Here is a 24,409-nt window from a genome sequence, read left to right as displayed (position 1 = left end):
TTGAGGGCGGATCAAAGCAGACGTTTATCATAGGACCATGGGCTAGTGTAACCCCTTCTGTTCGAACCGCCCACTGTAAGAGGGACTCAAACCCGGGTCCGCCGGCATGAGAGTCGGACACTATAACAAGGAGGATAAAGGCCGCAACCTCTAGCGTCAGTCACTAGCATTATGCAAATTTGTTACAAACCTACATAGGTTTGTGCAGGAAGTAAGATTACAATTAGTGACGACTCATTTGAGGCAGTTCAGAATCACTTCTTTCATTTGGGAGAAAAAAAAAACTTCATTTATCCTGCATTTTGATCTTTAAAACAGACCTTTTACTTTCACAAACGGCTACATTACACACTGCATGAAAGCTAATATCTGACAAAAGAATAATAGAGGCACTTGAAACAAGATAAATTAACCTGAGAAGCTAAATGTTTAAGATGTATTTTCAAATTAATGCAAACAAAGTTGTTTCCGGTGCAAAAAGGTCCTTTCACACTGGACGCGATTTTGACGCGCAAATAATTCGCGCAATGGTTTTATTTTTTGATCAGCTGTTTGTGAGACTAATGAGAGCTTCCACACCGAATGCGAATGTGCTGCGGCGAAATTTTTTTTTTCCGTTTCAATGTCGTTTTTTTAGAACACTCGCTGCAACAGAAAAGGCTTCAACCAATCACATACAAGGAAACAGAGGTCACAAAATGTCCAGTTGATGTCATTAGCTATTCAATCAACATTAACCTTTGCCAGGTATCGCATTTCTCATGAGATTACAGCTGTAGTTGTAGTTACAGCTGTACAGATGCGTTTGCCCACTGTAGGCTACAGACAACAATAACAACCTTTTGAGTTAAAACTTGATTTTTTTTATAACCCAATTGTGTCCGCGACTATGGAAAGTGAATGTGTTTCCGTCAGTACAACTGAGGCACTTAAATGTTTACATTGTGACTCAACTGGAAACACAGCTGCTCCAGATCGATTGGTTCCTGAAGAGTGTGTGTGTGTCGTCAGATGCGATGCTACGGTCTCGCTCTCGAGCTCCACAAATTATCCCACGGACACTTGAAAGTAAGTGTGGAACCGGCCACGATAAAGTTTTAGCTCCTGCACAAGATTAGCATACTCCCCTTCAGACTCTCTGTTCTTTAAGACTGGGTGCACCCAATACCTTCTTTTCGTCTTTTAAATAAAATGAAAAGCTCGTCTTCACGTCAGACGTCACAAACTCGCGTCGCGGCTGATGTTGAATGGTTTTGACGCGAACTATTCGCACACTAAATATAAATTTTTTTCCGCTTCTCTTTTTCGTTATGCGTCCGGTGTGAAAGGGCCTTAAATCTGTTATATTTGGATAAAGAACAAACTTTTGTCTTTTAGAATAATATACTAATGAATTATGCACCTTAACACATGCGGTAAAGTAATGCATATTAAAAAACGTAAATAGGTTCAATTTTTATTTCATGTTAACTAACAGTTTTGGACTGGATACAAGTTTTCTCCAAGAAAAAGGTAGGCATGACAGACATTTTAAAAACTCACAGTTCGTCAAGACAGTCGTTCGGTTGTTTCAGTCGGTTTCCATCAAGGAGATAATCGTAAATCTCATGGTTTTGCACTCCAGGGTATGGGTTCATGCCTCGAGTGGCTATTTCCCACATGGTCACTCCAAAAGCCCACTAAACAGGACATAGAGAGATAATAAACATTAACAACTGAACATCAACAAACATCCAAAACCCTGACTATGGTCTAAAGCTTATCAATGAGAGCTCTGTGTCATATAAACATACATTTCCTGTACCAAAGTTACAGTTAAAAGTTTGAGGTCAGTAAGATTGTTATACTTTTATTCAGCAAGGATGGATTAAATGATCAAAAATGACATTTATAATGTTACAAAAGATTTCTAATTCAAATAAAGGCTGTTCTTTTGAACTTTCTATTAATCAAATAATGCTGGAAAATGTATCCGTTTCAACAAAAATATGAACCAGCTCGACTGTTTCAACATTGATGAAAAATCAGCATATCAGAATGATTTCTGACGGATCATGTGACACTGAAGACTGGAGTAATGATGCTGAAAATTCAGCTTTGATCACAGGAATAAATTACATTTTAATATATATTTAAATAGAAAACTATTACTTTAAATAGTAATAATATTTCAGAATATTACTGTTTTTACGATCAAATAAATGCAGCCTTGAGGAGCAGAAGAGACATCTTTCAAAACAATTTAAACAACAAATGAACGTAGTTTGTGTGAAATAAAAGGAACTACAAAGGAACTACGAGCAGCTGTAGAGTCTAAAAACAGCACTTTCTCTCACGACTTTGAATAAACCAGAGCTAAGAAGAGGCTGTGAAGACAGTTCTTACCACATCACTTTTCACTGTGAAGACTCTGTCAGCGAGGCTTTCAACTGCGATCCATTTGACAGGCATCTTGGCTATCCGGCCCTGTCTGTAATAGTCACCACTGTAGATTTTCTTTGACAGGCCAAAATCAGCAACACACACGCTCATGTCGTCACGCAACCTGGATGAAACAAAGAACGTAAATTGCTTGAAACAAACACTGAGACTAAGGTTCAAATAAACAGTGATAAAATCCACCACGCTACCATTACAATTTTGGGGGTCATAAGATTTTTTATGTTTTCCAGAGCTGCATTTAAAAATACAGTAAAAACAGTAATATTGTGAAATATTATTACAATTTAAAATAACTGTTTTCTTTGTGAATAAATGTTAGTGTAATTTATTCCTGTGATCAAAGCTGAATTTTCAGCATCATTACTCCAGTCTTCAGTGTCACATGATCCTTCAGAAATCACTCTAATATTTACTGCTTAAGAAACATTTTGTATCAATAGCTATGTTTCCATCCAAAGTTGTGAATGTAACTTGTGCACAAAATTGCAATATCGCATAAAACATTTGCGAATAAAGCACCATTTCCACAGAGACGTCCACACCGGGCGTAATGGGGGGGGGCGTGAAGTTCCTCCTTGTCATTTCAGACTTATAACAATAAACAGAACAATGTCTAAAAGCTGATGTGTGACAAGGTGTACAGCAAACAAGCTAAACAAACACAGAATGTAAGTTTTTATAAGCTATCGACCCAAAAAAACGAGAGTTTAAGGAGACAAAAGTGGATACAGGCAATAAGACGTGAAGCTTCAGCAGGAAGAATGGGTCAATTTTGGGATCCTGACACTCAGTATGCCTATGCGTGCAGTTAACATTTAGTCACTGGTAAGTAAAATATCCAAATGTCAGTTTTATATATTATATTTACTGTCTCTGATTATGTTCCCCTCCAGTGGGTGCAGTTCTCAATTGCCTGTATACACTTTTGTGTCCTTAAAAGTTCATTTTTTGGGTCGACAGCTTATAAAAAATTCTGGGTTTTGTTTAGCTTATTTGCTGTACACTTTGTCACATATCAGCTTTTAGACATTGTTCTGTTTTTTTGTTATAAGTCAAAAATGACAAGGAGGAGCTTCACGCAATACAAAGTCAATGGAGAGCATTGGATTGTTGTCCCCCCCGGTGGGCGTGGCCTTCAGATTATGACGTGTGTCGTTCTGTCTCTATCCATTGAGTCGAAGAGAACACTTCATGATAAACTACCGCTAAAAAAATCACTAAGAAACAGGAGAAGCCACCTTTTATAATAATTTTCGTATATAATAAATTTGTGTCTCAGAGAAACTTATGTGTCTCAAACTTGTTGTCTGGCTTTCAGAGGCAGATGCTGCTGTTTGGGAACGCAGTCATGTAAGAAATACATGAGGGAAATATACCGAGCATCTTTGAAAACAGCCAAAACAGCATTTCAGATGCTTTGCAAACAAGATTTTTCCGCTGGTTAGTACAGTTATGCTGTTACATCGCAAAAGTCATTAGATTTTTTTTTTTATGCATCGAGGAATTTATTCGGTAAATGCATTTCCATCGTATTATATGCGCATGTTTTCGTATCGGACAGAAAATGTATCCGACTCAAATGAGCGCATTTTTAGAAATTATGCACATCTTGGCATTTCCATTCAGCATTTTTTGATGCAATATCCCAAAATGCGCATATAAATAGGTGGATGGAAACATAGCTAATGTTGAAAACGGTTTTGCTGCTTCATATTTTTGTGGAATAGAAAGCTGAAATGAACAGCCTTTATTTGAAATAGAAATCTTTAAACATTATTGAATAATCTCGCTCACCAAGTTTAGTTTAACTGGTTAACATTAATTAGGTAACCGGCATACACAACACATTGAATGCTGGATTTAAAAGGTAACTTTCAGGACTCATACATGCAGTTGCGTGCTGCCAGGTCCCGGTGTAGGAAGTTTCTGTTGCTGAGATACTCCATTCCCAGAGCGATATCAATCATGAACTTCAGGAGCATCTGCGTAGGGAGAAACTGAAAACACAACACAGAATCTCGTTAGATCATGATAACGTCACAGTTTGGCTCATGCATGTAGATGAATAATAATGCTGCTTAATCAGCATCTTACCACACTGTCTTCCTCTAGACGCGAGCGGAGGAGGAAACTATGCAAGTCTCCGTACTCCATGAAGGGGAGCACGACCATTGGTTTAGGAAAGTGTCCCGATCCCACCTCTAAACAAACACCTACATGAACAAATCAACATTATAGCAAGAGATAAAGAATGAGGGATATGCTTTGATAATATTGTCCTGAACATATCATGGATTTAAACACAATAGAATATTAATATCAGAATCTATTTGATAATGAGTATTTCTAGTGTGTTCAATAATGCATGTTCCTTACCCAAGAGTCTTATGACATTAGGATGGTGAAAATCCTTCATGCAAGCAGCTTCATTCAGAAACTCTTCAATCTCTCTATGGGAGAAGTTATCCACTGAAAGAGGACAAAATTAATGCTTTATTTCATATATTTTATTCTCTTCTCTTCTAGTTATATAGATATCACATACAATATAAGTTTAGTGCCTTTGCAGATAATTGGAAAGATCTATAGCTGTAAAGATAATAATAATAATAAAAAAAAATATATAAAAAATAATTAAAAACAATATCTGGGTGCAAATATGGTAATAACGAAATCAGTAATAAATGAAAATATGCAATAATAAATATTATAAAAAATTAAATAAATAATAAATGTTAAAAAAATACTTCTAATAATAATAATAATAATAATAATAATAATAATAATAATAATAATAATACAGGTAATATTTATTAAATAAAATAAAATGAATAATAATAATAAAATACTTTTTCCAAATAATTAAAAAAATATTTTCTTAAATAATAATAATAATTATTATTAAAATATGTAATACTTTTTAAATAAAATGAATAATAATAATAATAAAATACTTTTTCCAAATAATTTAAAATTGAATATTTTAAATATTTTTCAAATAATAATAATATCAAATAAATAAATAAAAAGGTACATTTTATTTTACAATTTAATACAAATATAATAACAGTTATTATTATTATTACTAAAATATGTAATACTTTTTAAATAAAATAAAAATAATATTAATAATAAATATAATACTTTTTCCAAATAATTTAATATAAAATATTTAAAAATATATTTTCGAAATATAATAATAATATCAAATAAATAAATAAGTAAATAAAATGTAATTATTTTTACAATTCAATAAAAATAAATATATTAATAAAAAAAAAACTTACATTTTCTATTGATAATAATACTAATAATAATATTAACAACAATAAATACAATTGTTATACTTTTTAAAAATTTAATAAAAAATATAATTGTAATACTTTCAAAATAATTTTAAATAAAGTATGTATAACTTAAATATTTATATTTTTATTAATAATAATAATAATAATAATAATAATAATAATAATAATAATAATAAGTACATGTAATACTTTTAAAGTAAAAATAAATAATTTTAAATTAAACGCTTAAAGGGTTAGTTCACCCAAAAATGAAAATTCTGTCATTAATTACTCACCCTCATGTCGTTCGAGACCTGTAAGACCTCCGTTCATATTCGGAACACAAATGAAGATATTTTAGTTGAAAGCTGATGCTGAGAAAGGCTTCAGATAGGCCTCCATTGGCATTCAGTACACTTATACTCCCAAGACCAATAAAAGGCACTTAAAACATTGTTACAAAGTCCATCTCACCACAGTGACTCTACAATAATCTTACGATGCGACGACAATAGTTTTTGTGCGCAAAAAAAAAATCTAAATAACACCTTTTTCCAACTTGTTACTGCCTTCCGTGTGTGCCTCCACGACGCATGCGCGAGAATATGACGCAGATCCGGCGCTCGGACAGATGACCCAGAAGTGATTTGTTTACAATCAGAGGAAGATGCGCGTGTCTAAGCTGTTGGATTCTACATTGATCGTGCTTTAGGTCTCGGCGTAGTGCTCAAAATGGGGCTTAAGTGTGCATTTCATGGATTACCGAACCCCGGCGCTACGTCATTCTCGCGCATGCGTCGTGGAGGCACACACGGAAGGCAATAACAAGCTGGATAAAGGTGTTACATTGATTTTTTTTTGCGCACAAAAACTATTGTCGTCGCATCGTAAGATTATTGTAGAGTCACTGTGGTGAGATGGACTTTGTAACGACATTTTAAGTGCCTTTTATCGGTCTTGGGAGTGTAAATGTACTGAATGCCAATGGAGGCCTATCTGAAGCCTTTCTCAGCATCAGCTTTCAACTAAAATATCTTCATTTGTGTTCCGAATATGAACGGAGGTCTTACGGGTCTCGAACGACATAAGGGTGAGTAATTAATGACAGAATTTACATTTTTGGGTGAACTAACCCTTTAATAAAAGTATCCGCCTTTATCTTAATCTGAAATATGCAAACTAAAATAAATGTTCTCCTTTGAAATCAAAAACTTACATTTCATGGTCTTTACAGCAACTTTCTCAGAGGTTCCATCAGGCTGTCTGAGATGCCCCTCCATCACAGACCCAAACTCACCTAAAGAAGAGACTTCAGGTCATTAAACCCATCTGACATGAGCTGCAACACAACACAACACCAGACTGTGTCCTCACCTTCCCCGAGGACTTTCCCGATGGTCAGCAGGTTCCTTAAGATCATCACATCCTGGAGTTTGGCCTGAAGCTCACTGCTAATGCCCAGATTGGCAACTAAAACAAAGAAGAAATGCTTTATAATCTATAATACTATAAATCTTCAAGTGTTTGTAAAAATGCCACCAATGCTTGACATACGTGTGATTTCGATGGCTGAGCGGTTGTAGGATCTCTGAGGTCTGTACTCAACGTTAGGAGTGAGTTTGACATCAGCACCAAACAAACACCTGTAGAGGGCGCCAGTGATATATTTATACATAAACATGACAGCCACACAGTACACAAACAAAAATCATTCAGAGTCACAATTTGCACATTTCCCCATAACATATCATTAACTACTAACAGTAACATGGATTTCATGACGTTTCAGGCTGAAAAGCTGACATTAAGTTGCTGTAAATCTGTTGAAATAGCTGACCCTAAACAGCACAAAACCAGCAGGAACTCTTTGGTCAACCGGCTTCTAGTCGACAGCCAGCTCTATCAGCACAAAACCAGTACTACTAACCAGCAAAAAAAAAAAACTTCATGCTGGTCTAAGCCGGTCTACACATACACACAGACTACACATACACACAAAAAAGCCACTGGATCCTAAAATGCAATAGAAATTAAATGCACTTTAGTGCTGAATTGAAGCATTTCTTCCTAGTTTATTTTGCCTCCTTTTTGGATGAATTGACTATAATATGTTATTTTATTCAGCATTAATTACAACAAAACTCTCTTATGAAAGTTGACCTTTAACTAGATAATTTAGACTACGTTTACATGTGCACCAATAATGTGATTATTTCCAATAATCAGAGTTGGGACTTAATCGCACATGACACAAGCAAACCTTTTCACTCCCGTTTACATGCAATTTTCATTATTCTGATTATTCTCTAGGAATTGTGGGTATTTTTACCACTATTATTCACATATTGCAATGCAGAGCACAAAGGAAGAACTCACGGCAAACAGTTCGTATTCCTGTCTGTTTCCAATGCAGATTAGACTTCAAATTAAATGTTTGCCTCATTTGCAGTCATTTTAAATGCAGGCTGGAGTCCTGAAAAAGGACCTTGAATAGTTAACATCTGGTTAATTACTTGGTGGATCTTTAACTGCAAAGCTACCACAACCCCCACTGCACATTATCGGTAAAGTCAGCCAGAGGCTGTTCAAGGATTCCAGAGTATGATGAAAACGGGATGTTGTTGTTAGTCTCACTTGCAAACAACCAGAGGTAATTTGAAGCTCTTTGCTCAGCACTGCTTTGGCTAACTCTGTCCTCCATAATTTTGTTTTACTAAGAAGCCATGCTGTTTTTACAGACCGAGCACTGCAACCTTCCCCCTACTTTTCTTTCCTGAAGCCTTCAATTTCTTGTCCCAAGTACATTAATAAGAAGAACATACTCTGGTCCCTAAAATAGCCCTTGTTTTTTCACATTTGGAAAAGACGTCTGAAAACTGCACAGCACAGTGATATTTAACAACAATTACAGTGAAAAAATGCCTTTCGAAACATAATAACAAGAAAACAAAATGCATGCGGACAGTGAAAAGTAGAGTAAATTAAATAACGTTAGCCAACCAAAGGGAAAGATGGGACTTCTCACAATTCTAAGGGGGGAAAAAAAGTTAGTTTACCTTGCAATTCTGACTTTTTTTCTCAGAATATTGAGAGATAAACTTGCAATTGAAAGATATTATAAGACATAAACTCACAAATTGCAAGGGAAAGAAGTCAGAATTGTGAGGTACAGTAAAAAGTCGGTTACCTTTTTATTTTTCATTCTGTGACGGAAAGAAGCTTCCATTTTACACCGATCAGGCATAACATTATGACCTAATATTGTATTTGTTCAGCCTTCCCATAGTGCATCCTGGTGCCATGTGTTCCCCAGGTAAGCGACGCACACGCACCCAGCCATCCACGTGATGTAAAAGAAACCTTTTGATAGAGACTGACCACTGCAGACCAGAAACACCCCACAAGAGCTGCAGTTTTGGAGATGCTCTGACCCAGTCGTCTGGCCATCACAATTTGGCCCTTGTCAAACTCGTTCAAATCCTTACGCTTGCCCATTTTTCCTGCTTCTAACACATCAACTTTGAGGACAAAATGTTCACTTGCTGCCTAATATATCCCACCCACTTACAGGAGCCGTGATGAAGAGATAATCAGTGTTATTCACTTCACTGGTCATAATGTTATGCCTGAATGGTGTAAACAGCCATTTCATTATAAAGCTAACAATGACAAAATTGTTTTTCTTTGGGATAACGTACTAATGAGTCACGTACAATAAGAACAGGAAACTGTGTTCAAGTAATCGAGTAATTTTTGAAGAAAAAAAAGAGAAGTGACAGAAACTTACGGTAAAAAATAATGACTGCGCAACCACACAACGCCAAACATCACCATCAACAACAGACAGAAACCGCAAATCACTCCAAGCACAATGTACACAGAGTCGTGGCGATTGGGAACTGGCGTCGAGGATGGAGACTCAGGCGATTCTGAAAGCAAAACACACATGCATGCACTGCACCATTAATAATCAACAGCATAAACAACAAGGCTGGCATTTGTACTTTTAACAAAGGTCAGCAGAATACTAAACAATAGTAGTATTAATATTATCCTCTATTCTTTGAATCTCACTAATGGCATTTTAGCCCAGAGTTCCTCTCGTCATTCAGGTGATGATGTGTCCTTTGTTCATGACTCTCTTTGGTTGTCCAAAATGTTGAGATCACACAAGAGCGATTTAACTTCATGAGCGTTTGGTTCTTTCCCAACAAATATCCCTCCCGGCTGCTGCAAGACTATTTTAATTTAATCAACTACATTTTTTAAAGAGGTTTTGAACTTTATAAACAACTGGAAATGTTTCTTATGGGAAACTACGGATGTATTTACTGCAATTTATTTACAAATCAAGATAATCTTTCAGCGGGTTGCCTTCCAGAAAGAAGACGTTTGCACTAATTCAGGTTTGCTGCAGTGCTTTTAAATATCAAAAATATATTTCATTAAAACTGATTCCAGGAACTTTATTAGAATTCCAATGGGCTGGTAATTAAGGACCTTCTTACGAAATAAAACAAGTGTGTGTATATATATATATGTGTATCAAACTGTATAAATGTATTTCATAAATTAAAATAATATCTTATAAATAAATAAAAAATAGAGAATCAAGATTTTTTTGTTTCAAATCGAGATCATGTTTCTCCCACGATTCTGAACAGACAACTAAACAAAGTAACATGTAATTTACTAGGTTGACAAAATGTTAATTGACCGTTCGCAAAGACCCGCCCCTTTTAGTTACTGTTGCTATGTCCGACAAGCCGCGCTCTCACACAAAACATGTTCTCACACAGTGAAAAAAACATTTCAGAGCAAAGAGGACACTAACAACACGCACTGACTAACAGGACAGAGCAGGTTACTTTTAATATGAAACTAAATCTCAACTCTAAAATTGTCTTTTTTTTTTAAAGAAATGTAAACAGTAAATAGCGTTTTGTGGCTTTTTAATGTGTGATGACAGGTCGCTGTAGCACCTCAGTTAAAGCTGCTCATGAACCGATCATCTCTTCCTTCTAGTTATAGTATCAAATAAACATGAATGAACTTCAGAAGGAATGATATTTCAACCGTGGAAAGACGCCAGTACACACTGTTTTTCAAATTCAAGTCCACGGATGTTAATCTAGGAACTCTCTTGACTGCTCTTGACAAAATTGGCGGATTCGGCGGATTATGATTGGTCAGATTGCCTGTCAATCAAACTTGAATTGATCCAGTCCATTTAAAAAATATTTTTATTTATATATATTTGAATTATCAGTAAAAAATTACTTATATTTATTTAAAAAAAAAAGATTAAATGACTCACTCATAAAGACTCCAGTTGTTTCTGGATGAATCTGTGTTTTGGAACAAATCTCTTGAATGAACGATTCAATGATAAATGCATTTTTTAACAGTCACTTGTCGCCACCTACTGGTGTAACAACGATGTAATTGACACAATTGTTATTTAAAGCGTTAAGTTACTTTTAAAAGCATAGCTCGATTTTATTTGCTAGCATAGACATCAGTGTTTATATCCAAACTATAATCTTTAATCCAAGTACTTCTGTGATTTTATTTCTGTAACAGAAATAATGATACTGTGTGGTTGAAAAGCTTTTTCATACTGGGTCGGCGGATTGAAATTGCAATCTTTCAATGATTAATCATTGAAAGCTCTATGTTACGTGGGACATTAGTGAATTATACAGTTTAGTTGTCGTCATACAAACATTTATTCACTGAACGCCACCATTAAAGGATTAGTTGACTTCAAAAACAAATTTCCTGATATTTTACTCATCCCCCATCTCATCCAAGATGTTTATGTCTTTCTTTCTTCAGAAAAGAAATTAGGTTTTTTGAGGAAAACATTCCAGGATTTTTCTCCAAATCATAGGAATGAATTTCAAAGGAAGGGCTTCAGAGGGCTTTCCTCGTCTGGACCCTATTGCTCATCTGGGATCGTGCAGAGCCTCTGAAGCCCTTCCTTTGAAACTGCGTTGATTTGGACCTTCAAAATTTTGGTTGCCATTGAAGTCCATTATGTGGAGAAAAATCCTGGAATGTTTTCCTCAAAAAAGGTAATTTCTTTTCGACTGAAGAAAGAGATTCATGAACATCTTGGATGAGAGGGGGGTGAGTAAAATATCAGGAAATTTTCATTTTGAAGTGAACTAATAACTAATAGTTTGACTAGAATTCCAGAAAGCAGTAAAACTAACAAAACAAAAAGTACAGCAAAATCATAACCAAATACCTCAAAGACACACACTACCCCCAGTGTGACTGCATTGCAATATTTCATGACATCTTACTAATGGTAAAACCCAGAGGAATGTTCTAGCATCTGCTCACCAGTGTCAGGTACAAAGAGCCAGTAGCGCGACCTTTTGGTCCCACAGCCGCTCTGTGTGCAGGCCACGACCTCCACACTGTATGTGGTGTTGAACGCCTGCAGCATCACTGCGGCCTCTGTGGTGATGCTGTGAATCTGAAACACACATATTCACACGGATTTAGAACAAAATTAGATTTTTTTTCTTTTAAATCATTGTATTGTCAAAAGTCTAGCATAGACTGGTGTGAATCTCCATGCTGGTCCAAAGCTGGCATGGGTTAGTTTGTATCAAATAAACGAAACATCTCACAGTGAAGCACTGCACCCGGAGCTTGATTCGTTTTGCCATAACCATGTGATCTGTGACGTCCAAAGCTTCGTTTTCACACACAACCACGTGATTGCTTCGTATTCTGATTTAAATAACACAAACCTCTTGCGCAGCAAGTGTCATTCGCTTATTTGATAAGAATACATCATAATACGAAATTACCATTAAATATTTAAATGTGTAGATTTGTGCATGTTCATTTTGTATTAATGCCCAGTTCACAGGGACTTCAACTGATCATTCTATGATGTTTCTCATATATGACTCCATGAGCCTTGCCTAATTTTTCACAAATGTAATCCATTGACAGACTCATTGTGTAAGAACAAATGACATGTGGAAGACTTATATTTTCTTTGCTTTATACGGTTTTCTTAGCACAAACTGATTTATTATATGAAACAGTCCAAAATGGCCACTTCGAGTAATGAACCTTTTTATAGTACAGTTGAGGGGAGAGCCTCGGTTCTTTTCCCATCACTAGTATGGGTCTTATGGTGTGTGCACACCAAAAGCAAAGCGAATATTCGCATCACGTTACTTTCTCTAGTTTACTCGTGGGAATAAAAACATTGTGCGACGAGGACATCAAAAAGGTCAGCAAAGCACAGTCACTCCAAAGGAAGTTCTTCTCTATATGAGTGTCAGTTAGGGGTTAAACAACTTCAGATTTTGTCGGCAGGACGGGGGATTGTCGGTCTGGCCCCATTAATCCATGCAGTGGATTATCAGTGAATCACAGTTGTTTCCGGTGAAAGTTTGTAAAACGATCCGGTGTATAGTCATTGCAGAGGCAGGTGCTGGTGGAATCCTCAGCTCTCCCTCCATCAAGGTGGCTGTTCACAAAATTAATCCACCTCTTCTTGATCATCGTTTTTGTTTTGTACGTTGTAGGCTATAGTAACTAACAGTACTGACAGTAACTCGCGATCGAGCGGGTGAACTGATGCGAATGTGCTCTAGTAATGAATGATCATGTTAGGGGAGGAGCCAGGTTCATTCACATGCAGCATGCATTACTTTAGAACATTCTCGCGATCAATTTTGAGCATCCAGATGGTATAATCAAACATATCTTGTGGAGAGCTCTCTGAGTGCAAGCTCTCTGAGCTTAACTGTTGCAAATGTGCGTGTGTGTGAGGAAATGGCCCTCTACAGGCCAGCGACTAGTCGACATCAAGCTTAAAGCGTCATGGCAGAGCATTAAAGTCGACTAGTCGATTAGTCTGTGCAACCCCTAGTGTCAGTGTTTCTGAACTCCCTGAAACGCCTCCAGTGTAGTCTTGAGTTTTCTTCCATCACTCATTTAAATAATTCATACGTCGAATAAAAAGGTGTGTCTGGTTGAGTTAGTTAGTAGCGTGTTGAAAATCGTGACTATGGTAAGGTGGCGTGACATTGCCCAAACACACTTGAAGGGCTTGACCAATCACAACACACTGATCCAGCCGACTAATCGGAGCACATCATGCTTTTCAGAAGGAGGGGCTTCATAGAGACAGGAACTAAACAGAGCGTTACTGACAGACTGGGAAGAGAGGAGCTGCAACAATGGACAGCTTATGAAACTGTGTTTTTTGAACATTCAAGCATGAAAACCTGTTCTAGTAGAACCCAAAACTTTAAAAAAGGGCATAATATGAATGTAGAATGTAGTTTAGCATTGCAGGAAAGAAAACTTTTATATGAAATCAACAGTGTAAAAACAAAACAAGGCTGGATGGAAAAGAGAAGCTGTTTTTTGTGGATTTTTGAGTGGTGAGCATGAGGACATGGGGAGGTTAACACATGACGCATGTGACATCGATGTGCTGATTGCGTAAAGTTGTCACTTCTGTTTCAAACATATCAGACATGCTGACACTTACACTAAAACATAGTCAGTGAACAATGTGGAAAAACTGCATCTGCAGATCTCGAAACAAGAAGTGATTTGTTCTACAGGCCCTGAGAAGAAAACATGGGCAGTTTTTTTGCATGTAAATGGTTTATAATTTTTAAATATTGAAATACTGAAATACTATTAAGTGCACATTTCTGTTGACCATGCATGAGAATCAACACAATGCATTAAGGTTAAATAGATGCTAGAAAGAAAAATAAACCCAAAAGAAAAAAACGAAATCCTGCCCAGCCACTGCGATAAGCCATTTCTGGTGCACAATAGCTCCCTGTTTTTTACTGGTCCTGAAGTTTTTCAATCTTTGCCCTCCATTTGTTGAAGGAACCCTCGGATTACGGTCATAAAAGCCAACTCAGCAGTTATATTTAACCCAAGCTTAAAACAAAAAGCTTTCCAAACACACCAACTCTAATTCATACACACTTAGCAGATACTGACTTACTAAAACATACAATCATTTACTGCAAAACCTCCTGCAATGCATTACTGTCTGGATCAGCTAAGGATCTGTAGTGCAACGAATGAGAATTTATAACACACTAAATAAGTAAATATTTATGTGGACTTCTTCAAGGGTTTAACAAACAATAAATAACCCCAACTGCCATTATTGGAAATGTACCTGTGAATTGTACAATGATTTAGTTATTTAAATATTAATTGAACTATTCCAGTAACTGCAATAGAATTGGCAGGCTAAAATAAAATAATATAATATTTTAATTATATAAATAAATATATAAATATTAAATTAATTAAATTAACTTAAATACAATTAACATTAAAAATAAAAAAATATAACGTGTATAATAAAATAAAAATAAATAATAAAAAATAAGATAATGGTTACAATGCAAAAAAAAAAAAAAAAATCCTAAAGAAAGTAAAGCCAGTAATAAATTTAATACATTTTTTATTTATTTTTGTTAACTAAAATAAAATATAAATATTAGATGAAAAACTTAAACTAAACAAAAATGAGAAATGTTGCCCTGCCAACTAACTGAAATAAGAAGCACTAAAATGTCAAACTGGAAACAAATAAGAAATAAAAAATGAAATAAAAATACAAATAAATTAAACATAATTATATATATTTTTTTAAATGACAAAAGCATAAAAAACCCTTACAAATATAAATATAAAAGCTAATTCAAAACATTAATGTATATATTATTATAGTTACCCTGTTCAAGCTCGACAGGTTTTATGAGAATAAAACTAGTGTTCAAACACTTATATATGCTGTGGTAAAGCGTTTGCCAAACTCCCAAACAAATGTAGATCAAATGAATTCACTTTTCCATGAGCAGATGTTACTCGATGAAATACAAGGTCATTTTGTTGATGGAGAGCAACAGGTGTCGGTCCAAGACCAGCTGTGTGTGTAAGTGCATGACACTCATTTCCAGTAACTGTTGCTTTCACACAGGTCAGTCACGCTATAGAAAACAGCAGATTGTGAATCGCAGCCATTGATGTGTCGTCATGAAGTCCAGGTCACTCAGTGGTGAGTCACGACAGACAGACAATAACAAACCACTTCTCCACACACTGTAGGTTTCCTGTGACTAGCACAGAAACAGGAAGTACACCATTATGCCAGGAGAGAAATAAATGCCATGCTGTTACAAAACCACTCCCATTATGATTGGTCACAGGGTATTGACAAAGACCACACAGGGCATTCAGAGGTGATAGACTATGAGAACATCCTCAGTTTATTAACAGTGATGATGCTCAAGACTTCATAATGACTTTGCAACTAAACAAGTGCAGCTATTAGAGGTCTGAATCTTCACTTGCCTCACGAGTTGATCTGATTCAGAGGGCAACGATTTGATTATAAAGGGTTTCTGTAAAGTGTTTTTTATTATCTATTTAAAGCCACAATATGTAATTTTTCGCCTCTTGAGTTCGCTTATTGAAAACAAAGGCGTATCTTGATGCCGCTTTGATTTCGCAGAGCTTTTATTATGCCACAGTCGCCACTTCCGCTTCTTCCGCTCATGTGTATGTGGGGTAAAGCCCAGAGTATACTTCGGCCGTCCATGTGTAGGCCTGTCGCGTTAGTCAATAAATCAATTAATTGCACAATTTAAAAAAATGAGCTCGATAATTTTTCCGGCCGCGATAATTTCCAGCGTCCGTTTTTATATCCATTTTTGCAGAGCGTTACATTATATGATCACGCTCTTATACATGTAAATGCTTCTAATCACGACAAGACACAAGAGAATGCGCTGTATGTCAATGTCCTATGTGTGTGTGTGTGTGTGTGTGTGTCAGTGTCCTGTCTGTGTGGCTGCTTCTCATGTCAGCTAATCGAGGGACACTCTGACACACACACACACACACACGATGCACACACAGACTCGTGTCAGTCTCCTGCTCACATAGAGTTCTCTTTTGCTCATGAACAAACAATAAAAACAACACAGCGAATTTTGAGTATTCTCATATTGGGAGTCTTAAATTAGTTAAATAACGTCTTAAATGAACTTAAAGAGGAAATGAGATGAGCGCAGACAACGCGTCAGATCCGCGGCTGTTCTTAAAGTGACAGAAGCACGGATGATGCCTGTCATTAATGTTCATCAAAGAACAACGGGAACAGAGAAAATTGTAGCTTTAATGATGATTAATCTATATTTCATTTATTATTTATGCAGTTAACCATTACATTTCTGTATGTGTCTAACAGGGAAGGCACAGGTAAAAATAACATTATAATGAGGTTATGTAAAGATTGTTTTAAGTTCACTTAAATTAAAAGTTGTTTTTTTTAAAGCCTAATAAATGTTGAAATTGGGAGCTTTCAGTTATACTGTAATGTAACGTCATTAATGTTTCATAGAGACGTTATCAGTGATACTGGCCTTCATTCATAAAAACATGACAATACAACACAATTAAAATATGCTGTCAATAAATTGTTTCTACATTAATTTAGAGAGTAACTGAAATCATTACAATATCAAAATATTAAAAACGTATTAATCGTGATTAATTACAGAAAAAATTTGATTAATTAGTTAATTTTTTTAATCGATTCCCAGCACTATCTAAAACAATCATCCGTTGCAGTTTTCCAGCTGTTTATTCAAGTGCATTTTTTTGTTAACAGACTGAGAGTCCATTGCTTTTTTTGTTTTGGTTGTTTTGTTCATTTATTGTGGATATTTAAAATGCTTTCCTTTTTCAGTGTTAAATAGTCTTTAGAAATAAAAGTTTATTGATCTTTGAAAAGGTGTACCTGCATTATTATGCCATTATCATTATTTTAGATGAAAATGGTCTCAGAACGACAATATTATCGTTTATCGCAATAATATCTTGGCCAATTTATCGTCCAGCAAAATTGGTTATCGTGACAGGGCTATCCGTGTGACGTAATTTCTGTTATCAGGAGGGTTTGCGAGCGTCCGCACACCTGTCCGCATGCAGCCCAATTTTTGAGACAGCGCGGACTGTCCGCGTTCAACAGCGCATGCGCAAGAAAGTCAGAAGAGTCACAACAATTGTACCGTGTCGAACTCGGCCATCCGCGGTTGAGTATACTTTGAAAGCTGTGCCAACACGAGTGCGCGAGACGCGTCAGGACGCGGAAACTGAAGTACACCTGGCGCTTAACGCAGCACTGTTTTATCATATTAGATACATTTGAGTGTGTTGAAAATCATGTTATAATTCTACTCTGTGCGTTCACTTGTTCACACTGCAATGAGCTACAAGGATATTAGGCATGGTAAAACATGGCTGTCGCGGTAAATCAAGAAAACCAGATTTAAACATTAAGACTAACTGTGTTAAGATATATAAAAGTTCTCTCGATGAATTGCTTATTTCTCTGGATTTAAACATTCTTGAAAACATTTGGGACAATGCAAGTACACAAATCAACAAAATATACAACACTGTTCTAGTGGTTTTTGGATATTTTAATAAAAAAATCTTACATATTGTGCCTTTAACAAAAGCATTCAAGTAAGAAATAATACAGAATAAATAAATTATAGATACATTGATTATAATAAAAGCTACAAAAGTTATTCAGTCAAGAGAAGTGCGATTCCCTCTTTAATTTTAGTTTTTATGATTAAAGGCCCCCTGAAGTTTTTTAGCTTTTAGTATGACTATGTTAGCCTTAAGGTTATGAATAAGCTGGTGTGTTCCAAAACAATGACAAAATTCACATTTAGGAGATATAAACATTCAAAACTTACAGTCTCTCACTTCCATTAAAATGGATTAAACAGATTTTGATGACATCCTCGCAGACTTCATCTTCTCATCACATCTTCTGTCCAATCAAATGGTCTCTAGAATCTGAAGCGTCCGCCCCCTACACTATAAACAGACGCTGAAGCTGCGGCTGAAATCGGTCAGCTGTTCACACATTTACTATTTTCTACATGGTGAATGGCACATAGCGCACTATATATGCGATAGAAGATGATTCAGACGGTGTAAATATGTTTTCAGTTGAGGTGAATGAAGTCTGGGTTCACGATAGTTTCACGCGCACCGCCGCAGCACACACTTAGTCTAGACAAGAGCCGTTGACTAGAGACACGAGAGCCCAGCGCGGATCATATGCGCGTATCGGACCCATTTAAATTTTGCACAGAATGCTGCATTTCAAAGCGATATGGAAGAGATTATGATGATAAATGGTTGGAGATTAGGAGGAAACTCTGGCTTTACCAAACAGAAAGGCTCTAGTCAGACTGTGGTATTAACGAAACGCTATTGGCTGTTTCCAAAAAGGGGAGGAGCTGCTAACAGCTGGAGCCGTTTCAGGGGAAATTACATCAACACATTGAATAATGCTGCATGTTTCAAGGCACTTCAGTGGGCCTTTAACATTAATAGCAGCAGGTTTATTATATCAAGACCGAATGCACAGATCTAATAAAATGTTACACATCAGATTTCTTTCCCCAAATGTTAACGTTCACTTAAGTCATGACCAACTATGCTTATGTGAATACTCGCTAAGATAGATATTTTGAAATAATTCTGTGTGCATCTGAGCGTTCAAGCGTAATACGCCACTAAAGAGAACTGAATTTGATTGTTGCATGATGTCTGAGAGAGGTGGCTTTCTGTGTGCGCGCTTTGAGTGTGTCGGTCAGCGCGCGTAATACATCGAGATCTTTTTCGTGGCTTATTGCGCTTAATAAATACAAAGTTCTGTCATGACACTATAGATGGCGCAGACTGATAGGTCCTTAACTCAATCTGCTTTCGGGATTGGTTCCTGCTGTTTCAGTAGCTCAGCCTTCAAATACCCATAGCAGTTTGCAGCAAGATTTCAGACACCCTCCACCCTCCCCAGCTCCACCTGTATAGATCTGCTATGGGTAATTCATGCATGCTATTTTGTACAGCAGCAGCATGTCCTACTTGGTCACAGTAGCGTGTCTGTGCAGAATCGCTCACATCAGTATTGCGATGCATTGTAAAAACTACTATATTCCACAGCTCTAGCAGCTATGATACTCCAGTAGACATGTAATCTCAGAAACGATTTATTCTCGTGAATTTACAACCCAATCTGTGTTTAAAGTATGATTTATTAATATTCATTATTTTTTCCCAATTGCACTTGTGGTGGAGAAATGACAGTTCTCCTTTTAAAAGTCACCATGAAATCAAAATGGGCTATTCCTTTTTTTTTTCATGGAATATTGCATTTATTACAAATGATTCATCCATGCACATCATTTTTTTAATTCATGTGCCTCGTAATCTGTAATTAAAATAACCTCGCCTCCCTCTTGCAGTGACATCTCTTCTCTAATGTATACTGGTGTGTGGGCGGGGCAACCTGTCACTCAAATGAGATCGACCAATAGCAAACCTACAAACCTCCAATAGCGCCCTACATTTTCTCTTGTTAGAGAAGCTGATTCATTCGGAAAACGTCATAATGAAGACATTTGCTTAAGGGGCATCCAATAATACAGCTGAACGCAAGCAGGCTGGCATGCCGAAGGATGGAAACAAAAAAATAACCATCTCAGACTGTAGCTTTCATCTTAGAAACAAGAACAGCTGTTTTATTTTAATGGCTCTAGTCAATTTCCTCACAGCTGGTGAAAATCTCATATCTGCAGAGCAATAGGGAGCAAAATGCTGCTCTGGGCAACTTGGGAGAAGTAGATGAACTGAGTAATAAAAATAATTGGTTACACAGGATATCTAGATACTATAAAGTGTATTCAGGGGGTTTTGCTCTTATTTTGTGTGCCACAGAACAGATGTGTGGATGTTTACTTCAGTTGTAACTAGTGTTGTTTTAGTATCAGTGATATACTATTATAGTTTTTGTTAATAATTCGAATTTAAAAAAAATGTGTAAATATATGTATAGTTTATTAAGTCTGAATTTATTTTGTTTTAGTTATTTTAGCACTTCAACTAAAAGAAAATGAGAAATGTGCTTTGGCAACTAGCTTAAAATAAAGCCATTGTTTTAATATTTTATTTTATTTCAGTTGATGTTTATTTTAAGTACATTTTTATGTTTTTAGTTCTGGTTAATGATAATAAACCTGGTTGTAGCATAGTAAATTAGAAATTATGTGAATATTTTCACCAGCTGAAAGTAAAAGTCTTCAATAAAACAGCAATAATTATTGCATAAAAATAAATTATTTTCTAAAGTTCTATAATAAGTGGACGATTTGTACTAATGAAAATGTTTTTGCACCACATTAACTACACAAAAAAGTGAATAAAAATATAGTGAGAACATGTGACCAGTTACATAATGGAAAAAATACTTGTTTATACTTATTGTTTAAACCTAAAATCTTGACCCTGAATAAAAAAAAAAAGTTTCAATATCAAACATATTCTTTGAGAGAATCTTAAAATACCCATTTAACAAATTCAGCAAAGTTTCTTAAAGAACGTTCCTATACACTGGGACAATTTTGGGATTATACAGATTTTCAGCTGATTTCTAAATTAAAACAGAGACATTGCAAATATCCAGAGTGTTGTGAGTGAAAAGACAGAATTGTCATTTACAAAATTTTGTTAGTACACAAAACACAATAAGCAAACCCACTTACTAACCTTGTTCGTACGTGTGCCATGTTTAATAGTGACATCATATCCTTGCAAGATTCCATTCAGCTTGTCAGGGGGCAGAGCTTCCCATCGGATCATCAACATGGAATTGTTCACATAAACGGTCACGTTTTGGGGGGCCTCCAATGGAACTGACAATAATACAAGTAAAAAGTAAAAATTTCACTTTCATTTCAGATAAATCATCCCTTGAACAACATGTAAAATACTGACCAAAGACAAACCAAAGGACTACACTAAAACCAACACAAAACCAGTAATTCCAGATTGTATTACATTAGAAGTTTGGTATAACAAACCAAAATGCTTATCAGGAACTAAAAATATCCTTCACCGTTCTTTTAGGAATACAGAGGAAATCCTTTTTGGACACACCCATAAGACAGGTCACTCCCATTCCCATTTGGAAAACTCTTTGTATATGAAAAACATAACACTACAGAAATTCTCTTCTAGTCTTTCTTCTATTAGCAAAATATAATTATCATATTGCTCTCAACTACATCTTCCATTTCCAGACTGGAAATGATGTGATTATAACACTTTTTTTTTTTTTTTACTTGTTATTGGATAAAAATAAATGAGAAGCTTTTCTTTACAAGATAATTGAATGCACTCATAAATGTGACATCATGTGACAACAAAGTAGCATACCAATGTTTAACATGTTTATTGTTGCAAATGCATATCCTTTTCCTTGCTATTTTTAAAAATGAGTGATTATGCAGTACAGTCTATACTATGTAGTAAGCTAGTGTTTCATTTTGAACATACACTTGCATTAAAAAGTTTGGGTGTGTACTTTTTTTTTTTTAAAGAAATTGTTCGGTAAGGATGCATTAAATTACAGCTGAACAATTGATCGTTAAAAAGACAGCAATCTCGATTCACACTCACATCCAGGCCATCTTATTCAGAAACAATTTAGCTCTATTAAACCTTTGACAAGTGCGATCACAGCAAACATTCAGATCTGCGTTGGCGCTGCTGATGACCCAGAGAGAGCGAGAGCAGTTGTCATGTTTGGGTATGAAACAGCTTGTCTGGCTATCACCAGACCAAGCTCAATTTAAGATTGAACATTGGTCTGGGGAGTCTGCTCTGTATTTTCTACTGCACAAGAGGCGTGATCAACAAGCATAAATTAAATGACTTTGTACGCAATTGGATAGTCCTTCAACCAATCAGACCACAAGAGGCGTGATCAACGGGCAATGACCCATCACTTCTCTATCCCTCATCGTGTTAAACCCGCCAATAGCGCCAGGTGGATAAGCCGGTCTGTGATTGGTTCCCGCAAAAGTGTAACAGAAGCAGTAGAAATTAATGTACAGGTTTCCAGACTGAGTTGCAGGGCGAAATCAAATCGCCGGCAGTTCAGGCTGGGTTTACCCAGTCTATGAAACAGCCACTCAGGATCATTATTTTCTGTCTTGCAACAATTCATATTAAATCACAGAAGTACCGGGATAAAAGTTTATAGTTCAGATATAAACACTGATGTCTATGGTAGTGATCAAAATAGAGCAAATCATTTTTGAAACTAGATGCTTCATATAAAGATTGTACCAATTACATTGTTACACCAGTAGGTGGCGACAAGTGACTGTTAAAAATGCTTTTGTTATTGAATCATTCATTCAAGAGATTCGATCAAAAACAGATTCATCTTAGACTGGGTAAACCCAGCCTGATCTGCCGGCGATTTGATTTCGCCCTGGAACTCAGTCTGGAAACCTGTACATTCATTTCTACTGCTTCTGTTACACTTTTGCGGGAAACTATCATCGACTGGCTTATCCACCTGGCGCGCTATTGGTGGGTTTAACACGATGACGGATAGAGAAGTGATGGGTCGTTGCCCGTTGATCACGCCTCTTGTGGTCTGATTGGTTGAAGGACTATCCAATTGTGTACAGAGTCATTTAATTTATGCTCGTTTATCACGCCTCTTGTGCAGTAGAAAATACACGGCAGACTCCCCAGACCAGGGGTGTCCAAAGTCCGGCCCACGGGCCAAATGCCAAATGGATTTACTGTGGTAACACTACCTTTAACAGTGGTAATTTGTCAGAAATGTAGGTTAATTTCTAATTTTATGTAATTTGTAATGTAGACATGTATTAAATGAGTAATAAAAGCCAAATTGCAGACCATTTTTGTCATAAACTTGCTGTTTTGTGCATTTGTATATACATGTTTATAGACTAAATACCTTAAAGCCATTCTAGATATAGACTTTTTTTTTTTTTTTTACTTTTTGCCTTGCATGCACTGCAAAAAATTTAGTATTTTTGTCTTGTTTCTAGTATAAATATATCTAAAAATTCTTAAATCAAGATGCATTTACTAGATAAGTTCAATTACATTAGATATTTTTTCTTATTTTCTGGAAAATAAAATGAAATTGAAGTGAATTTTTGGTTAAAACAAGCAAATATATCTGCCATATATCTGCCTTTATCTATCTATTCATCACAGAATACTGAAAACATGCATTACGGTTTCTGCAAAAACATGAAGCAGCACAACGGTTTTCAACATTGATAATAATAAACGCTTCTTACTGTAAACAGCAAATCATCATATTAGGATGATCTCTGAAGGATCATGTGATAGGAATTGTATTTTTGATCAAATAAATGCAACCTTGGTGCACATAAGAGATGTCTGTCAAAAACTGAAATTTGAATCTTTTGAATGGTAGTGTACCCAGTGGCTCGAAATGCTTTTCATTCACAGAAAGTCCAGGAAGTTGCTCCAGGAATCTGACTTACCGCCCTCTGTAGTGTTGCTCTGAACCCAATCGCTTTGTGGTGACAACCCGATCTCATTGGTGCAGGACACACTCATGTTGTACCAGGTCATGGCTTTGAGTTTGCTGATTTCATACTGAAACGGAGGCACTTGTGTGCTGTATGCGGCAGTAGGACTCCCCGGATCACGGCCGAGCTCTCGCACCTGCAACACATGATTTAGGGCATTTATGATTCACTACAAACTGATCA

General features: G+C 36.1%; 1 protein-coding gene across 2 annotated transcripts in view; it reads right to left on the bottom strand.

The window, feature by feature from the left end:
• mertka (c-mer proto-oncogene tyrosine kinase a) overlaps window positions 1–24,409 on the bottom strand; it is a 54,952-nt gene that overhangs the window by 6,689 nt on the left and 23,854 nt on the right. For both annotated transcript variants that reach the window (XM_079843397.1, XM_079843398.1), the window contains exons 7-18: window positions 24,179–24,362; window positions 21,387–21,532; window positions 12,081–12,216; window positions 9,517–9,658; window positions 7,284–7,372; window positions 7,104–7,199; window positions 6,946–7,026; window positions 4,819–4,911; window positions 4,537–4,655; window positions 4,330–4,439; window positions 2,386–2,545; window positions 1,543–1,679 (exon numbers count right to left, since the gene is read on the bottom strand). In XM_079843397.1, the coding sequence (XP_079699523.1) occupies window positions 1,543–1,679; window positions 2,386–2,545; window positions 4,330–4,439; window positions 4,537–4,655; window positions 4,819–4,911; window positions 6,946–7,026; window positions 7,104–7,199; window positions 7,284–7,372; window positions 9,517–9,658; window positions 12,081–12,216; window positions 21,387–21,532; window positions 24,179–24,362 (1,493 nt within the window). The remainder of the gene's footprint in view (window positions 1–1,542; window positions 1,680–2,385; window positions 2,546–4,329; window positions 4,440–4,536; window positions 4,656–4,818; window positions 4,912–6,945; window positions 7,027–7,103; window positions 7,200–7,283; window positions 7,373–9,516; window positions 9,659–12,080; window positions 12,217–21,386; window positions 21,533–24,178; window positions 24,363–24,409) is intronic.

This window comes from Gobio gobio (assembly GCF_949357685.1).
Source record: "Gobio gobio genome assembly, chromosome: 18".
NCBI lineage: Eukaryota > Metazoa > Chordata > Actinopteri > Cypriniformes > Gobionidae > Gobio > Gobio gobio.
This window is presented reverse-complemented; position numbering and strand designations above follow the sequence as displayed.